Source organism: Vulpes lagopus, chromosome 1, assembly GCF_018345385.1.
Source record: "Vulpes lagopus strain Blue_001 chromosome 1, ASM1834538v1, whole genome shotgun sequence".
NCBI lineage: Eukaryota > Metazoa > Chordata > Mammalia > Carnivora > Canidae > Vulpes > Vulpes lagopus.
The window spans coordinates 75,134,306-75,161,069 of NC_054824.1; the positions used below are offsets into that span (position 1 = coordinate 75,134,306).

A 26,764-nucleotide genomic window follows, 5' to 3' on the forward strand; every position below is an offset into this window, starting at 1 on the left:
ACACACATACGCACACACACACACACAGAGGCAGAGACACAGGCAGAGGGAGAAGCAGGCTCCATGCAAGGATGGATGTGGGACTCGATGCTGGGTCTCCAGGATCACACCCTGAGCTGCAAGGCGGCACTAAACTGCTGCGCCACCAGGGCTGCCCTATCTCTTAATTTTAGGAAACTCTCCCTAGGCCCGTATTTTTCTTATTAATGGGGCCATATAGCTCCTCCCTTCCTTACTCCTAGTCTTTGATTCAGTCCTCCTCCTGTATGTCAGTATCTCCAAACTTCACTTAGTAATAGAATATTATTTTTTGAGGAAAGGAATGTTGCTCCCAGTTTCCATCTAGTCCTACTGCCTGAGTTAACCAGAATGTCACAGTGTTTGTATATGTTCTTGGATTAGGCATGTTTGCTCCAACACAGAGGACAGAAGGTATCTCTACATCAGACATTATCACCCGAATCGTCCGGGACTATGATGTGTATGCCAGACGGAACCTACAGAGGGGCTACACGGCAAAGGAGCTCAATGTCAGCTTTATAAATGTGAGTTCCAACTTCATCCCAGACTTCCCTGGTCCTATAGGACACATGTTTGCTTCCCAATTCATCCGAGCTAAAGTTGCTTTTCAGTCTGCTATAATTATCACTTCCAAAATTCAGTGAATGCCTCTTTGCTGATTACACTGTGCTAAGCTCTTTACAAAGAATAAAACAGAGGCATGCATTCTCTGCCTTTATGGTCTAGTATCAACACATTGATATAAAGACACACACCCAATTATATAAGAATATGTAAGTTAATAGTACAGTGTTTATGTCAAATATATTTAAAACAGCAGTTCTTGTCCATTTGTTTTTTGTTTGTTTTTTTTTAATTGGATGGTCTTTGGAAAATCTTTTTTTTTTTTTTTTATGATAGTCACACACACACAGAGAGAGAGAGAGAGAGAGAGAGAGAGAGAGGCAGAGACATAGGCAGAGAGAGAAGCAGGCTCCATGCACCGGGAGCCCGATGTGGGATTCGATCCCGGGTCTCCAGGATCGCGCCCTGGGCCAAAGGCAGGCGCCAAACCGCTGCGCCACCCAGGGATCCCGGTCTTTGGAAAATCTAATGAAAGCTATAGATCCTGCCCCTGGGTAGATAGTGACACATTTTACATGTAATTTCTCAGGGCATGTGGACCTACGTTTTAAAATTTGATTTATAAAAGCAAAGTCTATCTTAGCTTAAGATTGCATTTTAGAAACAAACTGCTATACATTTTGTATATAAATTGTATCTTAATAAAGTTGATTTTAAAAGAAGAAAGCTGTTCATTATATCTCCTACATAAGGGTTTACCATATTCCCTTACCTGCTGCCAGTTCTGTGAATTATGAATAGGTGAAATGATTTCATCTAAATATGATTTATCTTTGTAGATAAACCCTAGGTCTTGTTAACGACCTACTACGAAATCTTTTTCAGGTGTTTAGAAATACCAAACCTATTTCCTTCCCACTTTATGATCTAGAAATTGTGTATGAAAATACTTTTCCGGGATCCCTGGGTGGCGCAGCGGTTTGGCGCCTGCCTTTGGCCCAGGGCGCGATCCTGGAGACCTGGGATCGAATCCCACGTCGGGCTCCCGGTGCATGGAGCCTGCTCCTCCCTCTGCCTGTGTATCTGCCTCTCTCTCTCTCTCTCTGCATGACTATCATAAATAAAAAATTTAAAAAAAAAATTAAAAAAAAAAAAAGAAAATACTTTTCCTTTGGCTAAACATCTTCCCCATCCCCAGAGGGTTCATACCATTTTCTCTTCTGTTTAGAGAAGTTTGTAGGACCAAAAAGCATCATCCTCATTTTGCAAATGAGCAAACAGACCTCCAAATATTAAAAAATAAAACAAACAGCTCTTCTAAAGTCATAGAGTAAGCCAATGATAGAGGGAAAACAATCCAGTACAATAGACAAATTAAGTAAAAGATTTGCTACTTCAACCTATTATAGCTCTCTTATTCTTGGCAAATACTGTACAGTAATCCTGTGGCTCTTTATACATCTTCATCTAGAATGGGGTTTGGGTTATGTTGGGCATGTTTATGTTTCAAGTGTATGTTTTGTCTTTAAAAAATCTGACTTCATTTGGCTATATGCCCATCGGTTACTGAGCCTGCTTTATGTATTTAGTTCAGTTTGGGCTTCCACAGTGTTCAAATTATCACACTTTTGTGTAAGATGACCATCCAGAGTATATTTAATCTGTTATTATGCTAGAGAAACAAGGGATAGATTAGGGTGAAGTGAAAGTCTAATGATAGGAAGTCTAGTGTCAATAGAGTGCCAAAACGTTTTTTTTCTCCTCTCTTTGGAATGGAGGTCAGAGTATTATTTCTCAAAACAATTGATTCTTTACTTAGGAGAAGAAATATCACCTGCAGGAGCGGGTTGACAAAGTAAAGAAGAAAGTGAAAGACGTGGAGGAAAAGTCAAAAGAATTTGTCCAGAAAGTCGAGGAAAAAAGCATTGATCTCATTCAGAAATGGGAGGAGAAATCCCGAGAATTCATTGGAAGTTTCCTGGAAATGTTTGGTCCAGAAGGAGCACTGGTATGTTCTTTCCTATTGGACAATTTAGGGAAGGAATTTCAGGAGAATTTAGGGAAATTCTCATGCTGTGGGAAGAATGATAGCATTGTAGAAAAGGACATCAACACTAAGAAGTTACCTAATCTGTTCCTTATACTGGACAGAACTATATTTCAACTACCCCCAAAAAGTTGTTTAAAGTCTTTACAGAAAGAGGTTACACATTCTCCTAAATAATTTTGCCAGCTCTTGTCAACTTCCAAGTCTGGTGGTAAGCAAGTAACCTTGCCCAGCTTGCTTCTATATGATAGCTCTAATTAAAGGAAAAGAAAGAACAAAGAACAGTAAAGAGAAAGCTGCTTCCACTATAAACAGCTGCTGCAGAGCTGCTGGGTGAGGTGAGAGTTCTGTCCTTGAGAAGTGACAAGGTCTTTTCAAACCAAATAGAAGGTGAAGTGTAGTTAGTTAGCAAGTTAGTCCTAAGATATCAGGGAGAATCTAACTGTGAAAGAGTCTGATACCAGAATAGATTATTCAGGGAGAATATTGAATTTCCTTTTCAGAAAGCTCTAGAACTAGAATAGGTACCCTTTTGTCTGAGTTAGTTTTTTGATTTTTGCCTGGAGCCTGGGCTGCAGACCAAGTAGCCATTTAAGAATTCCTTTGACATAGAAGTTGAGAACTGGGTGACTGTGGATAGTATGTGGGAACCCTTAGATAAGTAGTATAGTGCTGCTTTAGGGATGAAATTGCTTAAAATTATAGATATGTCCCTCCCATATCTATCTGATCACTTTTGATGTTGCACAGAGCACTTGTGAAAATTTGAAGTATCAGACCTCCAGTGATGATTTAGTAGGATCCTTAGGTTTCTTCTAATTCTTCTTTTTGGTTTCCTCAGAAACATATGCTGAAAGAGGGGAAAGGCCGGATGCTGCAGGCCATCAGTCCAAAGCAGAGCCCCAGCAGCAGCCCCACGCGGGAACGCTCCCCCTCCCCATCTTTCCGATGGCCCTTCTCTGGCAAGACTTCCCCACCTTCCTCCCCAGCAAACCTCTCCAGGCACAAGGCCGCAGCCTATGATATCAGTGAGGATGAAGAAGACTAAGTTTTCATCCCTCTTTTCCCCTCCCCTCCCTCTGTCCCATCACCTTCGGAAGATCTCTGTTGAATTTCAAATTGTGATCCCAACACTAAACCTAAGGACAGCTACAAAGGAAAGAAAGTTGGGGCAAGAGGACCTAGGATGGGATCAGACAACCCATCCTCCAAGAGGCATCACCCATCCACACCAAGAAGGAGGCTGACTACACCTCAGAAACCTGTTTTGCATCCATATGCCCTCCCTACAGACTTTGCTTTACTGTTTATGTTCATGTGATCTTGACAGGGAAATTGTCATTTTATTAATTTTTTAAAAATTAGTCTTTCAAATGTTGTAAGTAGAACTAATTTTTTGCCCCTAAGGAGTGGGCAGAAGGACGTGGTGTATTACCCAGAGGCCTTTTCTTCCTGATACACTATAGTGTTTGCCTTCTGTTCTGAGGCAAAGTGGCTTGCCAAGCCCTTCAAGCGATGAGCCATGCTGATGAGTGATTTCAGGGGGAGGGGAAATAGCATAATTTTGGTGTCCTTAAAAAAAACGAAAAGCTGAGTAAACTCAGTCACGAATCCCCTAGATGTACTGCTGGCCCATGTGTCAATGTGGCTATGAGAAGGAGATCTGAGCCTAACTTTTCTTACTCCCTGAGGAGTTTCTTGTTGGACCCAATGGGGTCCATGGAAGACACTGATGGGGATGGAACCAGACCACATGGCATCAGCTGCGGTTTTCTGCTGTGTTCATCTTCTCAGAAAACTCTGTTGCCCAGTTATTTGGGAGCTCTTGTCAATCTCTTTCCTATAGTCTACCTTTGAAGGAAGGAACACTTTCAGGTTTATTGTGATTGGGGAGGAGAGTGGGACGATACTCAATCCTATACAGGGTCAGGTTAGGTTAATTTTCCCATTTGGGAGTAAGTCCCTGGCCCTGCAATTTCAATGCTTATTACCTAGCTTTCTACAGAGGATGCTTTGTAAATGTCTGCAGTTTGGATATGATCTGTTAATCCATGTTGCTCAAAGCCATGTTGAATATTTAGATTTGCACAGAATTTAAACACAAAAGTATAAGGAAACACCTCCCTTTCCAAAGCCTTATCTTGAACTCTGTCCCTCTCAAGAATGTTTTTGACTAGAACTAGTGCTCCAGGTCACGTTTCTTTTCCTGAGAGTTGCAGCTGGCCGGGACATCCCTCTGCTGCCGCTAAGCAGGCCACAAAGCATGGGTTCACATACAAGAGTATGGCAGGTTCTCTTGCTTTCCTGCTTGTGCCTACTGGTTATGGTCCCACTTCCCCTGTTAGGTTGCCCAGGGGGATTCTTCACATCAGAAATACTAAGCTTCACACTTGGCAGTTGATCGTGAGCTCATTTTAAGCCTCTGGCATCCTGCAGCTACGTGACCGAGCAGACTATCTTCAATAATCCTGTAGCTACATTCAGGGGAAAATTGCTTATGTCCAGGCCCTACCCTGTCACTCATAAATACCCCTTGTGGGGGTGGAGTTTTGGTGTTTTCAGCTAAGAAAACCACATTTTATCTTTTTTTGCCCCTCTGCTAGAGCTGTGAGCATCTCATAGCCTCCTCCCTAAATACTCTGGTAAAACCTGCTCTTCTGCCTGAGGATCAGAGGCTAGAATCACTGCCTGCCTGCACAGCAGGACTACCTACTTTCCTGAAACTCTGATCACCCAGAGTGTAGAGAGACATAGGAGAGGGAAATCTCTAGTTGTCTTGGTGGCTTAGGAAAACTACATTTCTGATTCTTCGTATGAAGTGCTATCTTTGCTATCAAATCTGATTTAGTTTACACGAGCTTTGGCTTGGAATCCTTTTTTGGGAACAGTTCAAATCACTGTTTTCCTACATTTTTTTTTTTTTTAGATTTTATTTTATTTATTCATAGAGACAGAGAGAGGCAGAGACACAGACAGAGGGAGAAGCAGGCACCACACAGAGAGCCTGACGTGGGACTCGATCCAGGGTCTCCAGGATCACGCCGTGGGCTGCAGGCGGCGCTAAACCGCTGCGCCACCGGGGCTACCCTGTTTTCCTACATTAACCAGCTTCATAGGATCACATACTTTAACTTCTCTGCTTCAGTCTTCCCTCTTTGGGAATTCTGCGTATTTCTGCTTTATTCTCCCTCGTACAGAAAGGTGAGGAAGTCATCACTGAAGCTCACCTACCTGTTCCCTCAAAGAACATATTAGCCAAGCGTATTTGGCAGGGGAGATGCTTAGAATGTGGTTTTCCTCCCTGCACGTCACTCCTCTCAAGTCTACTGTCTGGGACTGCTGCCTCCGTTCTGTCCGTGGGCTACTTTTGGCATTCGCTGCTCTTGGAGTATAACCGCTGTGTTGATCAGCTATGTGAGACTGCCCGGCCCGCATGTGCACATGTTCTTGGAAAGCCCTGTCACCCCTTGTGATGAACCTCTCTGACCTCACGCTCCTCTAACACTAGTGCATCTTCAAATAATTTTGACTTCAAGCTGTCAAACTTTAATGGTGTGGTACATGACCAGTAACTTTGGGATAAATGTGATCTTAGGTGCTAGCCAAGGATAGATGGAGGGAGGAAGCTGTTGGGATGATGTATTATTTGATCATTTGTGCCTAATTAAATGAAGTTAGTGGTTTGCCTACCATGACCATGCCTGTGATCTGTAAATCTTCTAATATTAATTTTAATATTAACTGTTAATACTGATTTCTAATATTACTATTAATTAGCTATTTCCCTGAATCCCCCACACAAAGCAATAGGCCAAATGTAGCAGAGATGGGGGAGCCTTAAACACTGGTTGGCGTCAGAGCTCAGTTTGCAAGACAGAAAAATGGAGACAGGCGCTGCAGCTGGCACTGAAGAAGTGCCACTTCAGTTACCTTGAGATGGATGGGCAGAAAGTTTGCTCTTCTACTAACTAGTAACACTAATGAATAGAGATTGAAACTTTAGAGGAGTAGAGACAGATCGTCTGCTGCAGCTGTCTCTGGTAGCCAGAGCCAAAGACCGTTATTTCGCTAAGGCTTGAGGAAAAAGGTTGGGGATATGAGGAGGTTGAAGATCCTAAATAAGAAAAAATACGAAGGAGGTCAAGAGAACTTATTGACATTTTCTGATTGCTGATAACCCAGCACCTGTTTAGATTTTTCTTATTTTACTTGGGATCACACAACTGGTCAGGCGGCCTCGGGATGTTCCCTCTGTGATGGTTCTTCACAGTGTTTCTGTGTCTCTGGGTTATCTTGATTTGTGGGTAGCTTTTGTTATTCTGAGCTCATTGCCTTTTTTACCGTTTCAGATCTCCTGTCTAAAATCCTTCCAAATCAATTCTATTTTGCTGCTTTTCTTTAATTCCCTAAAAGCCATACATAGTGTCTACATTTTCTGTCAGCTCACACTTTCACCAGAAGTGGAACTAATACAGGTAGGAAAAAAGCTCCCTTAACAATGTTTTTAACTAATGGTGATTTTTTTTTAAGCTTACCAATATAAGTATTTTTAAAGGTTGTATTTTTCAAAGTCATACGATGATTGTTCTTGTTTTCGCTCATAGAATAGATTGTTGTGGGATAAAGAGTGGTCCCTAGCTTCTATTTTTCCAATTAAGTAGAACATGTTCTTGGGATTATACTATTAAATGTTAATTTTCTTTAAAAGAAAGAAGAAAGATTTTCTGTCTGCCAAAGTTTTACGTTAATACTCAGATTGGGGTAGAAAACAAAAAAGTGCTAGGTTTAACACTAGGATGACTCAGGTTGTGTTCCTCTAGGCTTAAAAAGGGTTTTCCCACCCTTCTTAGGGGGGCACTGACTGTTTTAAACACAGAGACTTGATTGGTTGGGTGGTTTTGTATTGATTATCCTGAAAAGAAAAAAGCTGTTGGGAAGAAACGCTGGCCTTGGTGTGAATGTTAGCCCCACCCCCAGTGCCAGCATCCACAGGGCGTTTCCCTCAATCGGTGTTCAGTATATTGTTTTCCATATGAGTGTTATTAATTGGTTCAGTTATTTTGGCCTTTGTCATTTAGCCAAATAAAGGCAAAGTGGTTTTACCTAATGTTCCATTTCCTGTGTTTCTGACCTGGTATACATGTGTATATGTTTTATGTATTTGGGGCCTTTATCTATACTCTCAGTTCCTTTGCTTTTGCATCCTAATTTATCTTCCTCAAAACTATTCCATGACCATATTATCAGGGAAATCCTTTTTTTTTTTTTTTAATGATTTTATTTATTCATAGAGACACAGAAAGAGAATGAGAGGCAGAGACACAGGCAGAGGGAGAAGCAGGCTCCATGCAGGGAGCCTGACGTGGGACTTGATCCAGGGTCTCCAGGATCACGCCCTGGGCTGTAGGCGGCGCTAAACCCCTGTGCCCCCGGGGCTGCCCTATCAGGGAAATCCTTTTGCAGCTTTGCACAGAAGGCTCAAAAAGCCATCATCCCTCAAAGGGAAGCTGATCCAGATCTATGAGGTGTAATGTCATCAGTGCCCTAATGACAAATCTGTAAGGGAAAGAATACCTTCCATCTGTTCTTCAAAAGTCTGCTTTCTTTTGAGACTTTAGGTTTGTACTACTTTTACCTGGTTAAGTTGGCTTTTTGTTGTTTTTTTGGATTTTTTTAGTTGACACACTATTTACATTAGTTTCTGGAGTACAACTTAGTGATTTGACAAGTTTATATGTTGTGCTATGTTCACCACAAGTATAGCTACCAACTGTCCCATTGCACTGCTATTACAATATAATACACTGTAGTCCTTTTTTTTTTTTTTTTTAGGATTTTATTTATTTATTTGAGAGAGAGAGAATATGCATATATGCGTAGGGAGAGGGAGTAGTGTTAAGCAGACTTTGCACTTACCATGGAGCCCGATGTAGGGCTCTGTCTCATGACCCTGAGATTGTGACCTGAGCCAAACTCAAGAGTCAGATGTTAAACTGACTGAGCCACCCAGGTGCCCCTCATTGACTGTATTCCTTATACTCTATTCTTACGACTAATTCATTCCACAGCTGGAGGCCTGAATCTCCTACTCCTCTTCACCCATTTTGCCCAGCTCCCTACCCCCTCCCTTCTGGCAACCATCAACTCTCTGTATTTATAGTTCTGATTCTGCTTTTTGTTTGTTTACTCATTTTCTATTAGATTCCATTTATGAGTGGCATCATAGTATTTGTCTATCTCCGGCTGACTCATTTCACTTAGCATAATATCCCCCCAGGTCTATCCACGTTGTCTCAAATGGCACAATCTCATCCTTTTTCATGACTATGTAATATTCCATATTAAATATATATATATATACACACACACATACCACATTTCCTTATCTGGTCATCTATTGATAGACACTTAGGTTGCTTCTATGTCTTGGTTATTGTAAATAATGCTACAATAAACAGAGGCTTGCCTGGTTGACTTCTATTCCTGTTCTTATAACAGGCAAACTACTGTATACTTTCTCCCCTTTGTTGGCTTTGGGAAAATTCAGAGTGACCTTTCAATATATAAGCATCAAAGGTTAATAGTATCACCCACAGAGGCAATGTATGCAATTATAGAATTTTAAACTCTCTCCTGTTTATTATAAAACTTAAAATAACTTCTCCAGGCAAGATCCAAAATAATTGCCTATTATTATGGAATTCCTATTCCATAATTCTCCTTCTCCCCTTTAGTCAAATGTAATCTGCCAGCTGGTGCTGAAAATGAATTCATCTCCATTTGGTCAAGGTTGAGGGACAGTGAGGAAATCCTGTGCCCATCTAATGTGTAGAGTCTCTTTCAATGTCCAAACCATCCATCTTGGACTTTGAGGTCAAATCCAGGTCTGAGGAAGAGAAAGGCTCATATCCAACCTTACTGTCTTTCCTTCGGTAGTACACACGTGTCAGCACAGTCATTAGAAAAGTCTCCAGTACGAGCAGGTGGCAGTTCATCACTGTAGCATGCAATGAAATATGATATGAATTATGCTAAATTGTATAGATGGTACCCACTAGTAGCCCTGGCATATGAGTTGAGCAACGCTTTCTCCAATTTGTCCTCAAACCAAGCCTAGAGATATTAAGCTTTCATAAGTAACATAGCAGATTAATGGTAGAGCCAGAACCAGAACTTGGCTTTAACTTCTGCAGTCTGAGGCTAGCATTAAGCCCCATTTTTTGGTGTGTTTTATCAGCGTGACCTTTTTTTAGAGAGAGAGAAAGTGAGTGGGGGGACAGATGGAGAGAGAGAGAGAACCCCAAGTGGGTTCCATGCTTGTGTGGAGCCCAACATGGAGCTTGATCCCACAACCCTGAAGTCATGAGTCAGATGCACTTAACCAACTGAGCCACCCAGGCACCCCAATCAGTATAACTTTCTGCTTTCAGACCCTACCCATTACTCTCCCAGAAGCTGAAGATGGCTTCCTGGGTTGTGCATGAGGACTGGCCTCAAGCTATGGGATTGCTGGTCTCCTCTGTGTGGTCAGAGAAGTCACTGTTTCTTATAACCTCACTAGGATTTCCCTGAGTATTCTGAGCAGAAACCAGGCTTGCCCAGCTTCTATTCTAAGGTCATCTTTTCCCTGACCCTCCCTTCTCTCATTCTGGAATAAGAGGAACTCACGTGCTCACCTTGAGACCTGATTTTAGAAGCAAAGGGAGGTGAACAAGCAATCTGCCCGCTGCTGGCCAAGACTGAGAAGATGGATGGCTGCAGAGCAGTCAGGATGAGGAGCGTCTGCAGAACAGAAGAGAAACAAGGGCAGGATTGGCCCAGTACCAGTGGCACTGGGGCCAGCTGCCCCTCTGCTGTGCTTGTCTCTCCACAATCCATTCTGCTGGACTTTCAGTCTGTGTACTTACAGAGGGCTGAAACTCACTTGAGTAAAATTTTGTGGAGTTTTAATCTGTAGGCAAATTACAGTCTTGTCCTCTATCCAATATTCTATGAGAATTGGTGACAAGAAACAATGACTAATCGGGGATCCATGTTTATTTCCCTATCTCAGCCATGGCTACTAATAGTCACTCAATGGATGAAAAAGGTAGATGGTTAGAGAAGACTATTTCCATCTGGCTCAAGGACCTGAGATCCCTGCTCCTAGAATGATGGGCAATTGGCCATGAAGGTGCTCTTTGAAAAATCTCTACCGTGCCAAGGGCTAGGCCGAAGGGGGAAGGGGAATTAATGTTCAATGGGTACAGAGTTTCTGTGTAGAAGGCGAAAAAATTCTGGAAGTTGGTAGTGATGATGATTGAACAACAATGTGAATGTAGTTAATGCCACTGAAATGTACACTTAAAAATAGTTAAAATGGTAAATTTTATGTATATTTTAATGTTATGTGTATTTTAATACAATAAGAAAAAGAATCTGTCCAGAGGCCCCAGCAACACCATTTGTCTTAGTACTTGCCCTCGCTGAGTGCACTTTTCTGAAGCATCAGCCTCTTCAAGGCAGAGTCAGCATGTGCGGGCTTCCCCATGACAGTCACTGGCAGGCTGGGCAGTCACAGAGCTTTGACCTTGTGGCGTGACCCTAAGAGCTTCTGGGGCCCAGATCCTTTCTGCCCTTTCAGTCCCTGTCTCATTTAGGCTCTTCTGGCCTCTCTCTTCTTCAATTCTACCTACTGTTTGCCCAGAAATCCACATTTCAGAGGCATCTACATAGATCAAATGAGAATTTATGCGAAATCACACTGTTAACTATAGCTCAGTCACTAGGCCATGGGAATAGAAGGGCCTAGCAAAGGAACAGAAAGAATAGAGAGAGAAGGAAAACAAGATTGGGCCAGAAGGCATCACACTTGGTGAAAGTTCTCTGGCCTTAGAGAATGGAAAGTGTCAAAAGTGAACAAACATGCCTTGCAGAGAACTTTCAGAAGAGGTGTGCAGGTGAAGAGGCAACGTGATAAGAAGGAATGCAGATTTGGGAGTCAGACAGATGGAGGTTTAAATTCTAGCCCCATACCTACGTACCTTGAGCAAGGCATAGAAATAATAATGGCTCCTAAGATTATTGTGAAAATTTAGATGTAAGGTATGAAAAGTCCCTAACGTGTGGTGTGGGTAGTTCATAACTATGATGAGTTATAGAGCTTTAGGAAGTACTGGGTAGAAAAAAAGAAAAGGAAAGGTAGAAGAATTGAAGGTCGATAAGACACATTTTATGAGTTGAAGTGGGTCCCCTGAAATGGTATGTTGAAGTCCTAACCCCCAGTACCTAAGTACCGAATGTGATCATATTTGGAAACCGCATAATTAGGTGTCATTAGTTAAGGTGACGTCATGCTGGAGGAGAGTGGATCTTTATTCTGATATACTGTTATCCTTATAAGAAGATAGAAAGAGACGCAAGACACATGCCATGTCGTGATGGAGGCAAAATCAGTGATGCAGCTGCCAGCCAGGGATTCCTGGCAAACCGCCGGAAGTCAGGAAGAGGCAAGGAAGAAATCTCCCCTATCGTTTCAGAGGGAGCATGGCCTGGTGGACACCTTGATTTTGGACGCCTAACCTCCAAAACTGTGAGACAATACATTTCTGTTGTTTTAAATCACCCAGTTTGTGATACTTTGTGAGGACAGCACCAAGAAACTACTACAGCACAGAAAAGCAAAAACTGGGAAGGAACAGGCAACATTTTCTAAATCTCATAGAAAACCTGGGCTTAAGAAGATTCCCAGACCCACTTTTGGTCTTTATTAGTCTCACCTCCTAACCCTAATTGTTCGTAGCTCTAAAATTACCCATCTTTTCTCTCTCAGCGTATAATTACCTGAAAGAGGGCAAATTTGGCTCCCATATTCTGCTCGCCCAGGTGCATCTTGGCTTGACGGAAAATTATGGCCAGGGCCCAGAGAGCCAACAGGGTGGACACACCAAGCACAGTGTTGATCCACAGAGCTGTGCTCCCCTCCGAAATCTGGTGGCAGATCAGAAAGTAGTCCGTGAGGGAGGCAAGCCTTTTCTCCTCCTCCTATTTCTCCTCTTCCACAGTGGGAAAGGTAATAAAAAAAGCCCCAAAGCCTTGGCCTTTTCCACACTCTTCTCCCCCACCAGAGTCTCCAAGCCTCTACTTTTCCACAACCACACATTGCGGGGCCTCCCCTGTCTATGGGGCCCCACTGCAGGGGATGTTGGCTCTGGCTCTTCCTTCCAGAGCTCAGAGGTACTAAGTGAGTCTGGAACTTTGCTGCCCCTTGCTCCTGGCTTACATCTGCTGGGTCATAGATGCCATCGGGGATGAGAAACAGGCCCACCAGGCTCAGTGTTATCTTGAAGAAGGCATACTGGAATGGGCCTAACATCAGCAGCTGAAGCTTTTTCCTGAAGGAAAAGGAGAGTTAGAAACATGAACCCACAAACTGCCCACCTCAAGAACACCTTCCACCTCCCTCACCTGGGCTCCTTGAGCTGAGGCTTGGCTGCCATAATAGATAACGAAATGGCTAAATGGATGGGGATACAGGAAGAAGCCGGAATGTTGAGAACACTGGGAACCCTCGTCTTGCCTCCCCCTCAGCCCCAGACCAGAATTCTGCCTTTTGAGCAGGAACTCTCAGAATGTTGACCCCAGCCTCATCAACCAAAATGGGCAGCAGGGACAAGTATGTAGACCAAAGTCCACTTTACTCCATGTAGCTAAAGTTTGTAGGCAGCAGTGAGCTTAAATGATGGAAATTGGAGTTCTCTTTCCTCCCTCTGCCCTCCTCACCCCTGGACGGGTGCCCAATGCGTGGATGTTGGCTGTGGGATGCCCACCCTTTCATCACCGGCTTTGTTCCATACAAGCCTGATCCCAAGAGGCTTGAAGCAGGGCTGAGGGGGCCGGAGAGGCTCTTGGGAGAGTGCAGGTAGAGGCCAACCTGTTCTTTGAGGGAGCCTCTCCCTCCCACCTTACCTGGTGAGCATGAGTGGAGGGCAGCAGGGGCAACAGCAGCAGCAGGGACCTGTGTGGATCATCATCGGAGTGTCCTTCAGTGTCCTCAGTACTGCCTCCTTCCCACCAAAGCCTTCCACCATGGCCATCATCATCAAGTAAAAGCATACCGAGTAAAACCTGGAGTGGGAGCAGAGGTGGCCTCACAGAGTGGGAGGTGGCAGCCAGCTGAGAGGACACCACACACCAAGAGACTGGAAAGGGCGCAACAGAGGGGGTGCTCACTGAGGGGGTCACAGTAGGGCTCACGCATTCAGACCATGTGACCCAGCAAGAGGGAGAGAGAGGACGGTGCAGGGGCTGAGAGAGAGGGGAATTGGGGCCCATAGGAGCAAAATGGTTGAAGGGATGAACAGCACCAGAAGTTCAAGAAGTTGAACCTGATTAGCAGGTTTCCATCCCAGTGGTTGCAGGGATTTGTGGAAGGGATCTGGGATAAAAGAAGAGATGGACTCTGGAGTCCTGGGTGAGTGTGGAGCAAAAGGGTACCCAGCTCCGAGCTGGGGGCGGGGCAGGACACTCACGAGGTTATGGCCATTTCCACGAGCATGAGGGAACGAGGGATCCAGAGACCAAAACAGCAGAACACAGACACCACCTACTTGGAGAGAAGCAAGAAGCTGGTTGTGGTGAGAAGGGAGCCTCTGTGCTCACCCTCTCAAACCTTTTGTGGCAAGGGCTCAAGGAGGCAAAACCTGAACATGTGAGGCATCATTACTTAAAAGTGGTCAGCTGGAAAAATAAATCAACTAATTTTTTTAAGTTTTGGGTTTGTTTTTATTTATTTATTTTTAATTCAGTGTTCAGGGAGCACCTGGGTGGCTCAGTGATTGAACATCTGCCTTCGGCTCAGAAGGTGATCCCCGGGGTCCTGCTTCTCCCTCTGCCTATGTCTCTGTCTCTTGTGTGTCCCTCATGAATAAATAAGAAATATTTTGTTTATTTATTCATGAGAGAGATAGAGAGGCAGAGATGCAGGCAGAGAGAGAAGCAGGCTCCCTATAGGGACCCTGATGCAGGACTTGATCCCAGGACCCCAGGATCATTCCCCGAGCAAAGGCAGACACTCAACCACTGAGCCACCCTGGTGCCCCAAATAAAATCCTAAAAAAAAAAAAAAAAAAAAAAAATCAGTGGTCAGTTCCTTCTATATCTAGGATTAGAGACAGCAGGTCACCTCAAGTCAGGTGCTCTTTTTTTTTTTTTTAAGATTTTTATTTTATTTATTTATTCATGACAGATACAGGCAGAGGGAGAAGCAGTCTCCTCGCAGGGAGCCCGATGCCAGACTCGATCCTGGGACTCCAGGATCACGCTCTGAGCTGAAGGCAGACGCTCAACTGCTGAGCCACCCAGGTGTTCCAAGTCATGCCCTCTTCTGAAGACTATCTCATCCTCTATCCCTGGAGTAGTGTAGGTAAGTTCATTTTTAGGAGGGAGTGAGTCAAGATCCAACCCTTCCATTTCAACATCACATGTTACTAGAGCATCTCTGAGGACTTGAGTGTCCTCTGCTAAAAAAAAAAAAAAAAAAAAAAAGGACCTCACAGGCTCCATTCTCTACCCCAGACACACACGCAGACCTTACCACGGAGGAAACGAAATCCAGTCTTATGGCCTGGGAGCAAGCCAGAGACCTATATAATGTCTGTGAGAGTGAGTTAAAAAGATCTACTATGTAAGGAGAGAGCTGAATATGTCCCCATGGAGGAAAAAAAATCTTTCCCTCTTTCCCCTCTGAGGAACACTGCTTTCCTGTCCAGGAAAGAAGCCTGCTTTTAACAGGAATACTGTGGTGGAAAGTAGCGAGTGGGGCTGCTGGTGGCTGAGCAGCTTCTCCAGCTGTCTCTTGGCTCTACGAATTCAAGCTCCCTGTCCCACTGCCCGTTTGCCTTCCAAGCATAGGGTCCTGACTGCAAATGGAAATCACATTACAACTCCCCATCTAATAGGGTAGAAGCAGGCAACCCTTTGCCAACTTGAATTGCTGAGTTTAGAGGAATTCTCAAAATGGTTCCTCTGTCTTGTTGAGTTCCTCCCAAAGGGCAGCTACAAGGCCCTTACCGTGGGTGCAGAGCTGCCCCAGAGCAGAGTCCTCCTCTTGATGGGGCAACGGGTATTCTTGTATAGGTAGACAGCATCCTCCAGGAAGATGACGACCGAGCCCAGGGTGAACAAAGTCATAATGACGGTCAGGGCAATTTCCTCAGGGCCCAGTGCTAAAGCGGAAAGAAAGGGCAGACTTCCCTGAGCTAAAGTCCAGGACTGAGGGGCAGCAGATGTGGGCTTCTTCATTTGGATCTAAATTGCTTTGCTGTATCTAGAATTATCTGGTCTAGGCTCCCACCCATGCAGAAGAATGGCATTCTCTTAGACTTAGGGTATCCAACATGGAGCTGAAAAGTAGTCATTCTTCTGCATGGATGAGAGACTAATTCTAGGCATGGTAAGGCTTACCTCAACCAGGAGATAGACACCCAACAAGCTTTCACTTCATTAGCAAAAATTTTGAATTAAGAGGTTGGCAGTGCCTATTTAACTTTACTACTTCCCAGTGAAAGGTGTCATGCTAGCAGACGTGGACCAATTAACATTATAATTAAAGCAGAATGTAATTAATGATATGCTTTAGAGCTGTTTAAATTTGATTACAAAAATTATGTCATGAAACTGGGACATTAGGAAGGGATTTTAACAAAAGAGAAATGGATACAAGTAAAGATTCCAAGGACTTTTGACTCGTATTGGCCTTATAATTAGTCTTACATTAAATGTGGTCCAGTAACTTTTTTTAGTGTTTATGGCAATCATTTGAATAGTTGTTTCTTTTTTAAGATTTTATTTATTTGAGAGAGAGTGAGAGGACGAGTAGGGTGAGAGGCAGAGGGAGAAGCCGATTTCTCACTGAGCAGGGAGCAGTTGTTAAAAACTAGGTCCTACCCTCAGAGATGCTACCTCAAAATCTTTGTGAAGAATGTGTAATATATTTTTTTAAATTTTTATTTATTTATGATAGTCACACACACACAGAGAGAGATAGAGGCAGAGACACAGGCAGAGGGAGAAGCAGGCTCCATGCACCGGGAGCCCGACGTGGGATTTGATCCCGGGTCTCCAGGATCCCGCCCTGGGCCAAAGGCAGGCGCCAAACCGCTGCGCCACCCAGGGATCCCAAATGTGTAATATTTTTTAAAAACTTATTAGCACTCAAAAAACAAAAAAATTATTAATAGACCCACACATATATAGTCATCTGACTTATGACAAAATTCTCCTACAATTTATGGGAAAAAAAGATTTTTTTTCAAGAAAGGGTTCTGGGTTAACTGGATATTCTTTGGCAGATAAAAAAGAGCATTGAGAGCAGCCTGGGTGGCTCAGCGGCTTAGCGCCACCTTCCGCCCAGGCGTGATCCTGGAGTCCCACGTCAAGCTCCCTGCATGGAGCCTGCTTCTCCCTCTGCCTGTGTCTCTGCCTCTCTCTCTTTCTCTCTCATGAATAAATAAATAAAATCTTTAAAATAAAAAAAAGCAAAAACAGGACATAAAATTGGAGGTATGGTATTATTTCGACTAATGTTAAGTAAAAGCAAAAAAAAAAAAAAAAGAAAGAAAGAAATACCATCAAGACATTTGCAGTGCCTCTCTGAGTGATGGGAATATAGTTTTTTCCTTTGTCTACTTTTCTGGATTTTCAGATTTACTGTACCTGAATTATTTTTTTTTTATTTTTTTTTTATTTTTATTTTTTTTAGTACCTGAATTATTTTTACAATAAAAATATTTAGTTAAAAAAATACACACAAAAGGTAAGTCCAGATAGGCAGAAACCCAAATTAATTCAGTAGATTTTTTAAAAAGATATATTTATTTATTTGAAAGAGAGTGAGAGAGAGAGAGAGAGAGAGAGCACGCAAGGTGGGGAGGGGCGGAGGATGCTCCGCCCTCCACTGAGTGTGGAGTTGTCCCCCCCCCCACGGCTCAATCTCACGACTGAGATCACAGCCCTGAGGCAAAATCAAGAGTCCTACGGTCAACCAGCTGAGCACCCAGGTGTCCCAGTTCAGCAGATTTCTAAAAACCACTGTCTGTTGTGGGAAGGCTGAATCATCCTCTTCTGAAGGGACTTGCCCACCCCTGCTTGACCCTTGTCCTCACCAGCTCAGGGAGAGCCAGGAGTAAACGGAGAGTGGTTCCAAAGCCATTCAAGGCCAGAGACTTTCTCAGTCTTCACTGTCTTGACTGCTCCCTCCTCTTTGAAAAGCTGCCCTCCTCCACTGCCAGATGAGATCGGGTTCAGGGTGGTATGGCCATAGACCCCCCTCCACTGCCAGAACCACAGTCCCTCTCCTCAGCTCTGACCCTTGGTCTCCTGGGCTGATCCTCATCCTCTCCCACGCCCTGTGCTCCTCAATCTCAAAGGCAGCAGCTCAGCTCTTCCCTGTTTATTGAGGTTGAGGATTTCCCTACCACTCCTTCAGCCTCCAATAACCGCGTAAGCTGTGCCACCCTCAGAACTTGATGATACTTGGTTTCTGCCCATTCAGCTTTTCTCCCTGGGCTCCCAGTGGCTGGCTTCTGCTCATCGAGCTCTCTGCTCACATGCCCCTGCTCAGCCAGCCTTCCCTGAGCGCCCAGTAGGACACTGCCCCCCATCGGCCCCCAACACTGAGTTTAGTTACATATTTATTTAGGTACCTATTTGCTGCCCAGCCCTAGTCCTCCCCTTCCAGTAAACTCCAGGAAGGCAGGGACTTTGCCAATATTGTTTGTTCTCTGTTCCACCTCCAAGTGCCTGGAACAGCAATGGTGGCCATTTGTTGAATGAAAGAAATTTTTTTTTTAAGAATTTTTTTTTTAAACACACAAAAATCAATTGTATTTCTGTAGACCAGCAAGGAACAACTAGAAACCAAAATTAGAAAAACAATACCACTTACAATAGTTCCGAGAAAATAAATACTTAGCTCTAAATCCAACAAAATTTGTCCAGGATCTGTATACTTAGACTACGAAATGCTGATGACAGAAGCCACAGATGTAAATAAATGGAGAGGGATCCCTGGGTGGCGCAGCGGTTTAGCGCCTGCCTTTGGCCCAGGGTGCGATCCTGGAGACCCGGGATCGAGTCCCACGTCGGGCTCCCGGTGCATGGAGCCTGCTTCTCCCTCTGCCTATGTCTCTGCCTCTCTCTCTCTTTCTATGTGTGACTATCATAAATAAATAAATAAATAAATAAATAAATAAATAAATAAATGGAGAGATAAGTCACATTTAGGGTTTAGAAGACTCACTACCATACATGATTCTCCTTAAACTTTATAGATTTAATGGAATTCCAATGAAAATCCCAACAACACTTGTGTATATATTAGCTCGTTCTAAATCTTATATGGAGAGGCAAAAATGGTAGAAAAGTTAAAATAATTTTGAAAAGGAAGAATAAAGTTAGAGGAATCGCACTAATAGATTTTTAAGATGGATACAAGCTACAGTAACTTTGATGATGTGGTATTGGTAAAGGGAGAGACTCACAGATCAATGGAAGAGAAGAGAAAGTCCAGACATTGACCCGTACCAATCTGGCTCATTGATTCTTGACAAAGATATAAAAAGAAATTCAGTGTAAAACGAAGTCTTTTCAACAAATGGTCCTGGAACAATTGGACATATAATCCGATGCCCCCCAAACCAAATAAACCAAAAACATAAACCTCACACTTAAGAAGAAACATAAGAAGAAAAAACCCGGAGGTTCCTGTCAATTTTGCTGAATTTTCCAAGAAGTGCTCTGAGAGGTGGAAGACAATGTCTGGAAAGGAGAAGTGGAAATTTGACGAAATGGCCAAGGCAGATAAAGTGCACTATGACCGGGAAATGAAGGATTATGAACCCGCTAAGGGAGGCAAGAAGAAGAAGGACCCTAATGCCCCCAAAAGACCACCATCTGGATTTTTCCTCTTCTGCTTGGAATTCCGCCCCAAGAGCAAATCGACAAACCCTGGAATCTCCATTGGAGATGTGGCGAAGAAGCTCGGGAGATGTGGAATAACTTAAGTGACAGCGAGAAGCAGCCTTACAAGGCAGCCAAGCTGAAGGAGAAGTATGAGAAGGATGTCGCTGACTATAAGTCTAAAGGGAAGTTTGATGGTGCAAAATGTCCCGCAAAAGTTGCCCGGAAAAAGGTGGAAGAGGATGAAGAAGACAAAGAGGAAGAAGAGGAGGACGAGGAGGAGGAGGACGAATAAAAAGAAACTGTTGATCAAAAAAAAAAAAAAAAAAAAAGGAGAATTCCTATTGTCATCTCCATTTCATAGGCTTTTCCAGGAAACTAGGCTTAGAGAGTTGAGCACCTTGCCCATGTCATTCAGTCTGGAAGTCATGGGACTGGGCTTGAATGCAGGAGTTTCTGGCGAAGCCCATCTTCTTAAGTGTTTGACACACTAGCCCTTGGTGTGTGTTCACTTAGCTATGGGAGGAAATGTGGAGTGATACAAGCAATCAAATGCAACCCTAAGAAGTTGTTTAAGTTTACGAAGCTGGGGTGGGGGCGTATGTGACTGTTCAGTACAGACACGGTTTTGCAGCCTCTTGTAACTGTTGGCTGTGCCACTCTAAATTCTCTTCTTTGTAGTATCTACAGGACATAATATCCACTGCCACAGCAGGAAGGCTAAGAAAGGGAGAAGTTTCTTAGCATCCATAGCCTGATGCTATTCTTCTCCATGAAGCTCATTTATCTTCTTTGAAGATTGTCCCCTACCTTATTTTTTCTGCATCTTAACAGATTTTATGGGACAAAAGTATCCTATGGCCAGAGGATTTTTGGAAGTTCCTTACACAAAATTAAACCTGTTTCTTCCCATGCTCAAGTTTTTAATCTGATTTACACTGTAATTTCCTAGTGGAAGCTATAGAATACAGCTTTTACAAAACGTATATCTCGATAGATGCTGTGTTCATGAAGCACTACTTGAGGTCAGTATCCCGAGGGATACACTTTGGGAAATGCTTGTCTAACTGATCATTTTGAATTCAATTACACCTTCAGCAACTAGCAAATTCCCCACTATGTCAGAAATAGCAAAGATTACTTTTTTTAAAAAAAACAATGAAAACAATATTAGAGCATTACAATTTTGAAAGAGTATCACCCATAATTCCAGCCAGTTCCTAACCAAAAGTTATTTTCATTTTTGCACATTTGTCCTCATGGGAGTGAAGGGCATAGGCTCTGGAGTCAGAGATGCCTGAGTTCAAATTAAAGTCCCACTTGCTGTTTGCTGTTGACCTTGGACAGGTTATTCATCCTCTCATTAACCTCTTAGCACAGCACTTGGCATGTAGTATTTGTTCAATAAAAAGTAACTTAAAAAAAAAATACCCTGGTTAAAGGGCATACCTATTGTATTACTGCAATTATACTATAAAATTGTGTACATTTTAAACTAGCATTTCATCACAGCCTGTCAAAAATGATTATTTCTAATTAATTTTTAAGTTACAAAAATTTCAAAAAGAATAATAGAGCATGGGGGAATATGCCCATGACCCATTTTATTTTATTTTTAAAGGTTTTGTTCATTCTTGAGAGACAGAGACCTAGGCAGAAGGAGGAGAAGCAGGCTCCATGCAGGAGCCCAATACTTCGGGACCCCAAAGCAGCAGGACTCGATCCTGGAACTCCGGGATCAGGTCCTGAGCCGAGGCAGACGCTCAACCGCTGAGCCCCCCAAGCGTCCCACCGTGACCCATTTTAAAGAGTGTTCCAATGTTGCCAATTTTGCTTCAACAATTATTTTTAGAAAAATAAAACATTACAGATATATTTGAGGGCCCTCGTACATACCTCCTGGATCATTTTCCCTTCTCTAGTTCACCTCCCAGAGCCAACTACTGTTCTGAAGGCGGTGTGTATCTTCTTTGCTTATGTTTTAATTTTCACAACATAGGTACATACTCAACATGCTATATTGCTTGGCATTTTACAAAATCTACACAAATGGGGGCGCCTAGGTGGCCCCACCGGTTAAGAGTCTGCCGGAGGCTCAGGTCAGGATCCCGGGGTTTTGGGGTGGAGCCCTGGGATGGAGCCCAGGGTCTGGCTCCCTGCTCCTCGGGGATCCTGCTTCTCCTTCCCCCTCTGCTCCTTTCTCCACTCGTGCTCTCTGTCCCTCTCTCTCTCACTCCGCTCTCTGTCTCTCAAGTAAATAAATAAAACCTTCTTTAAAATTTTTGCTTAGATGGCATCATTCTGCAAAATGCTTTTTCCACCCAACATTGTTTTCATGATACTATTTTCATTATATTCTGATATTCATTATGATCATTATAATGATACTATTTTCATTATGACAAACAAATGCTTCAATAAGTATTCTTGGACGTGTCTCCTTAGCACATATGGGAGAGTTCTTTTATGTGGACACTTAAAATCAGATTTTCTGAGCTGGAGGAGATGAGACTCTAGTGCTGCAGAGAGCTGATCACTCTCCGCGTGGCTCTCCCACTTATACTCCCACCAGTGGTCTGCGAGCCCTCACTGTCACCTCAGATTCACCGTAGTGAAATATTGTTTCACGCACAGCTCCCTAATTCCTAACCAAATAGAGTATTATTTTTAATATTCTATTTATCTGTTCAGAGAGACACAGAGAGAGGCCGAGACACAGGCAGAGGGAGAAGCAGGCTCCCTGCAGGGAGCCTGACCTGGGACTTGATCCCGGGTCCCCAGGATCACGCCCTGGGCCAAAGGCAGACGCTCAACCGCTGAGCCACCCAGGTGCCCCTAGAATATCTTTTTGTACATATATTGGTCATTTGGGTTTCTTCTGCTTGAACAGTCTGTTCCCATATTTTACACACTTTGCATTGGGTGATTTCTCTTACACTGTCTACTTATCCCTTGTTAGTTAAGCTTCAAAATACCTTCTCCCAGTCTGTGGTTTGGCTTTTAACATTGCTTCTAGTGTTTTTAACTGTATAGAAGTTTGTTTGCTTACGGAGTCAATCTCCACGATCATTTGTGCTTCCTTGCGTTTTATTTAAGACATTTTCTCTACTCCCAATCATAAAGATATCTTTCTGTATTTTCTTTTGTAAAAACATTTGCATTTTACATTTAGGTATTTTCGCTTCCCGTATTAAAGCTGCCATTGGAGCTATTTTTACATTGGTTTATTCATCATAGGCACACACAAATTGTCCAGATCGTTTCAAAAGTGTCTGTTCTGCCCTCTAGTGTGTGTGCATCCCTTCACAGGGAGCGTCCCGAGTGGGCTCTATTTCCAGGCACTCTGTTCTGTTCCATTGATCTACTTTTTAGGCCCCTTGCACTTACTGCTTGTTGCTTAGTCTTATTATAAATCTTAAAAAAAAAAAAAAAAAAGAATCTTAATCCCTGGTGGGGCAGGTACCCTCCTTACACTTTTCCAAAGCTGTCTTGGCTTTTCCTTGGCACTTCACTCTTTCACAGAAATGTTTAGATGAGTCCATTTTTTAAAAAATCCTGTAGGGATTGTAATTGCAATCATATCACAGGGATTTCAGGAACAGGTTCAGGAGTACCCCCACCCCCCATAGCTCCTCCTTAAATGGCATCTGATTTAAGGTGCAGCGGTTAGTCTTGCCAGATCTCAGGCAAAAGCCTCAGATCTTTCTGGCTTTCCTGTTTCTCAGGGGCATCGCCACTGCCCTCGCCCTGCCCACTTCCCCAGGGTGCTGCTTACAGTCTCCCCTTCCCGCTCTCACCCCATCTGGCTATTTCCCAGATGGCCTGCCCTTTCTTTGGCTTGCCTCTGTCCTCCGACCTTCCCTTCCTTTCCCTGACACTGTTCCGGCTCAGGCTCTTGTTCCTCCTGCTGGGCTGAGGCGACAACCTCCAGTGTATACCCCTGCCTCTCACGGGCCTTCCTCCCTGACGTCCACCCTGTTTACTGATTAATATTTCGAGGCACGTCCGGCCGCTCCCAATCTCAGGGCCCTCAGCGGCTCCCTCCGTCTACAGGATGAAGTACAGCCCCTCTGCCAGACGCGCATCAGGCCGCACCTCACCTGGCCAGGCCTCCAGGTTGTCCCCTGCTTCCCCAGCTCGCTCCGCTGTCAGACCCACAGTGGTCTCCCTGCCCCGAACATCCCTGGTGCTTGTATTTGCACGATCTGTAGCAAAGCAATGTGACATCCATGTTTACTGCGTAAGGCAGGGTTTCTCAGGCTAAAAAGCGCTATGGACACGTTGGCCGAGGGAACTCCTTATGGTTGGGGTGGGGGGTGCTTTCCATTGTATTCACGGCGGCATCCAGGGCCTCTCCCCACTAGATGCCAATGGCACCCTCTAGTCGTGGCAACTGAAACAGTGTCTAGCCGTTGCCAGAAATTCCTTGGGGGACAAATTTACTTCTGGTTGACAACTGCTAATGTAAGGGAACACTTGCACCACAAGCTGCGCTCCAAGCAAGAGGTCCCTAGAGCTGGATACAGCAGCTACCTACTGGCACAAATCCTCGAACAGCTGCAAAGCCTCTCCGGACACTGGCAGTTGTCATTCACTCTGAAACCAGACTGAATGTTGTCCAAGCACATGCCCGTGCCTGCCTCCTGATTCGGCCAACCACATCCTGTTTCAGAAAGTCTGCTTGCTCACTGAGGTGACAACATCAGGAAGGAGGTTGGGAAAAAACATTAAAGATACCGTAGAGGGGATGCCTGGGTGGCTCAGTCAGTTAAGCATCTGCCTCTGGCTCAGGTCATGATCTCAGGTCCTGGAATCCAGCCCCACATCAGGCTCCCCGCTCTCTCTCAAATAAATAAATGAATTCTTAAAAAAAAAAAAAAAAGATACCATAGAGACATAGACTCCTATTCATCAACGTCTAAGAGTTGCTTAATCACACAGTAGGAAAACAAAATGAAATCTAGATGGGAGCCACAGTTGTGAAGATGCTCGGGTCATTTGGTTGTCATATAGGTGGCCAGGGAATAAACTGGGTCCCATCTTCTGCTTTTCACTTTCAGAAGCAATTCAGTATAAGAATAAGATCTAGTTGGCCAACACTGTCAGAAGACTTTTACAGGTTCACCTAATTTTTAAAAAAGATTTTATTGATTGATTGATTGATTGATTTGAAAGCAGAGAGCATGAGCAGAGGGCAGGAGCAGAGGGAGAGGCAGAAGCCGGCTCCTCGCTGAGCAGGGAGCCTGATGCCTGGGCTCCATCCAGGGCCCCGAGGTCATGGCATGAGCCAAAGGCAGATGTTTAACCGACTGAGCCACCCAGGTGCCCCCAGGTTCACCTGTTTTAAGAACATTATTCATAATGACCACCTCTCTAGGGCAGCCTGGGTGGCTCAGCGGTTTAGTGCCTCCTTCAGCCCAGGGTGTGATCCTGGAGACCCGGGATTGAGTCCCATGTTGGACTCCCTGAGTGGAGCCTGCTTCTCCCTCTGCCTGGGTCTCTGCCTCTCTGTGTGTGTGTGTCTTTCATGAATAAATAAATAAAATCTTAAAAAAGAAAAAAGACCACCTCTCTAGAATGATGTGGACACTTTCCCGAAGAGGCTATATGCAGGCCCCAAGGATATTCTTTGGGGCTCGGGTCATATGGACACCATCTTGAATCCTCTGGATGGCTCCGGAGTTTGAAAAATGCTCCAGGCCAGTGTCTGCAACGTGAATGAGCCTTGAGGCTGGGATTCATGGGAGGTCCAGCACGCAGCTTTGTCTCCCTGGCTAGGTTGCCATGGTCCTCTTTCTGAGGCCTCAACCATGAGAGATAGACCCTGTCCAGGCTGGCCAGCTCAGGACCACCTCTCCTCAGCTTCACCCCACTGTCCTGGCTTCCTGCTGGGATGCTCATCTCTCAGTTCCCTCTGGGGAGGGCCCCGACTCACCCCTCAGAAGCTGGGCTGCAGTGGGAGCGTGAGAGAAGCAGGCGGGGGGGATGCTGTAATTGGTTGTCAGCAACTCCAGAAGATCTGCTGTGTACCTGTAGAGACACCAGCCTACACTCAGAATATGGGGACTTGGGGACGCGGGCAGGGGGCCGGGGGGGAGTACCAGAAGGAACACCAATTATTTGACACTCCCTCAAAGCCTCCTGAGTTCAGGGTGTTTGTACATTTCCCCTCGACGCCCCGATTCTTGAGGAAATAGCAAATTAGCTCAAGCTAGTGTGAAAGGCAGGTGCCACCCAGGCTATGACAGGCCTGGCTTTGGTGCCCAAAGAGTCCACAGTCCGTTCTCTCCACTTCCACTGGGGCAGCAGTGCAGGGACTGAGCAGAAGGAGCAGGGCCCCAGAGGAAGAGTGGTCCCTTAGCACCAGGGTTGAGTCCCCTGCTGCCTGGGGCTCTGTGCCTGCCCCACACCACTGCTGCCTCTGGAGCTTTCCTCTTCCCACTTGAGATGCAAAGCCAAGGCTCTGAAGGATCACACTCCGGCCTGCAGGACCTCAAGGACAGCCAGACCACTCTGAGTTGGCCTCATTCTGTGTCCTGAGAACCAGAGGCCCCGGCGAGGGGATAGGGACTGGCCAGCATGTTAGGGGCCTCTGCTTAGCAACCGGCTCCTGGCTCTGGGCCTGCGCCCTCACTCACCTGGGGTCAAGCTTTATCTGAGTCCTGTCTGGCTCCATGGTCTTCTCTCCCTCTCTGGTTTCCCAGCAAGCACTGAGGGGCAAGGAGGGGCAGGCAGGTGAGGGCCCCGAGGGAGGCTCCCGCTGGTCCTGCTGCCTTCTGGCCTTGGTCAGAGCGACACCTGGGCCACGTGTAGGTGCAAAGGCAGGATCTTCCCTCTGGCTCTCTTTTCTCAAACTTCGCCTGCCCACAGGTCTCTAGAGACTGTCTCAGAGTTCACCCCAGAGGAATTTGATCCCCTTGGCTGGCTGAGTTCCCTGGTTCCTGACTCCTCCCTCTCCTGAGGTGTGGTCCTTCCTCCTCCCTCCACAAGTGCCTTTGGCCACCCTTTGCCACCTGCCAGCCCTCATCCTACATCCCCTCTAAGGAATCATCGAGGGTGGTGGTAGAATGAAGTTGTCTATCCTCCCTGCAGTCCCACCAGCCCTCAAACCCGGTCTCCCAGAACCTGGCTGAGTCAATGCCAAATCCCCGGTGGCATTGGCACCATGGGTCTGGCATGCAGAGGGGAGAACTA

The 26,764-nt window shown here is 44.8% G+C and overlaps 2 protein-coding genes and 1 pseudogene across 11 annotated transcripts in view; 2 read left to right on the forward strand and 1 right to left on the reverse strand.

Annotated features, from left to right (window-relative positions):
- Positions 1–7,739, forward strand: part of PCYT1A (phosphate cytidylyltransferase 1A, choline) — a 49,268-nt gene extending 41,529 nt beyond the window's left edge. For all 10 annotated transcript variants that reach the window (XM_041755427.1, XM_041755392.1, XM_041755374.1 and 7 more), the window contains 3 exons: positions 403–545; positions 2,405–2,593; positions 3,474–7,739. In XM_041755427.1, the coding sequence (XP_041611361.1) occupies positions 403–545; positions 2,405–2,593; positions 3,474–3,680 (539 nt within the window). In that variant the 3' untranslated portion in view covers positions 3,681–7,739. The remainder of the gene's footprint in view (positions 1–402; positions 546–2,404; positions 2,594–3,473) is intronic.
- Positions 7,740–7,987: 248 nt separating this feature from the next.
- SLC51A (solute carrier family 51 subunit alpha) lies at positions 7,988–26,452 on the reverse strand. The gene is made up of 9 exons (XM_041769542.1): positions 26,209–26,452; positions 25,506–25,600; positions 15,683–15,837; positions 14,143–14,216; positions 13,580–13,738; positions 12,894–13,005; positions 12,455–12,601; positions 10,309–10,414; positions 7,988–9,629 (listed from the first exon to the last, which is right to left on the reverse strand). Exons 1-9 carry the CDS (start codon positions 26,244–26,246, stop codon positions 9,454–9,456), a joined length of 1,062 nt encoding a protein of 353 aa, XP_041625476.1. The 5' UTR covers positions 26,247–26,452; the 3' UTR covers positions 7,988–9,453.
- Positions 18,220–19,865, forward strand: LOC121471924 (annotated as a pseudogene).
- Positions 26,453–26,764: the final 312 nt, after the last annotated feature.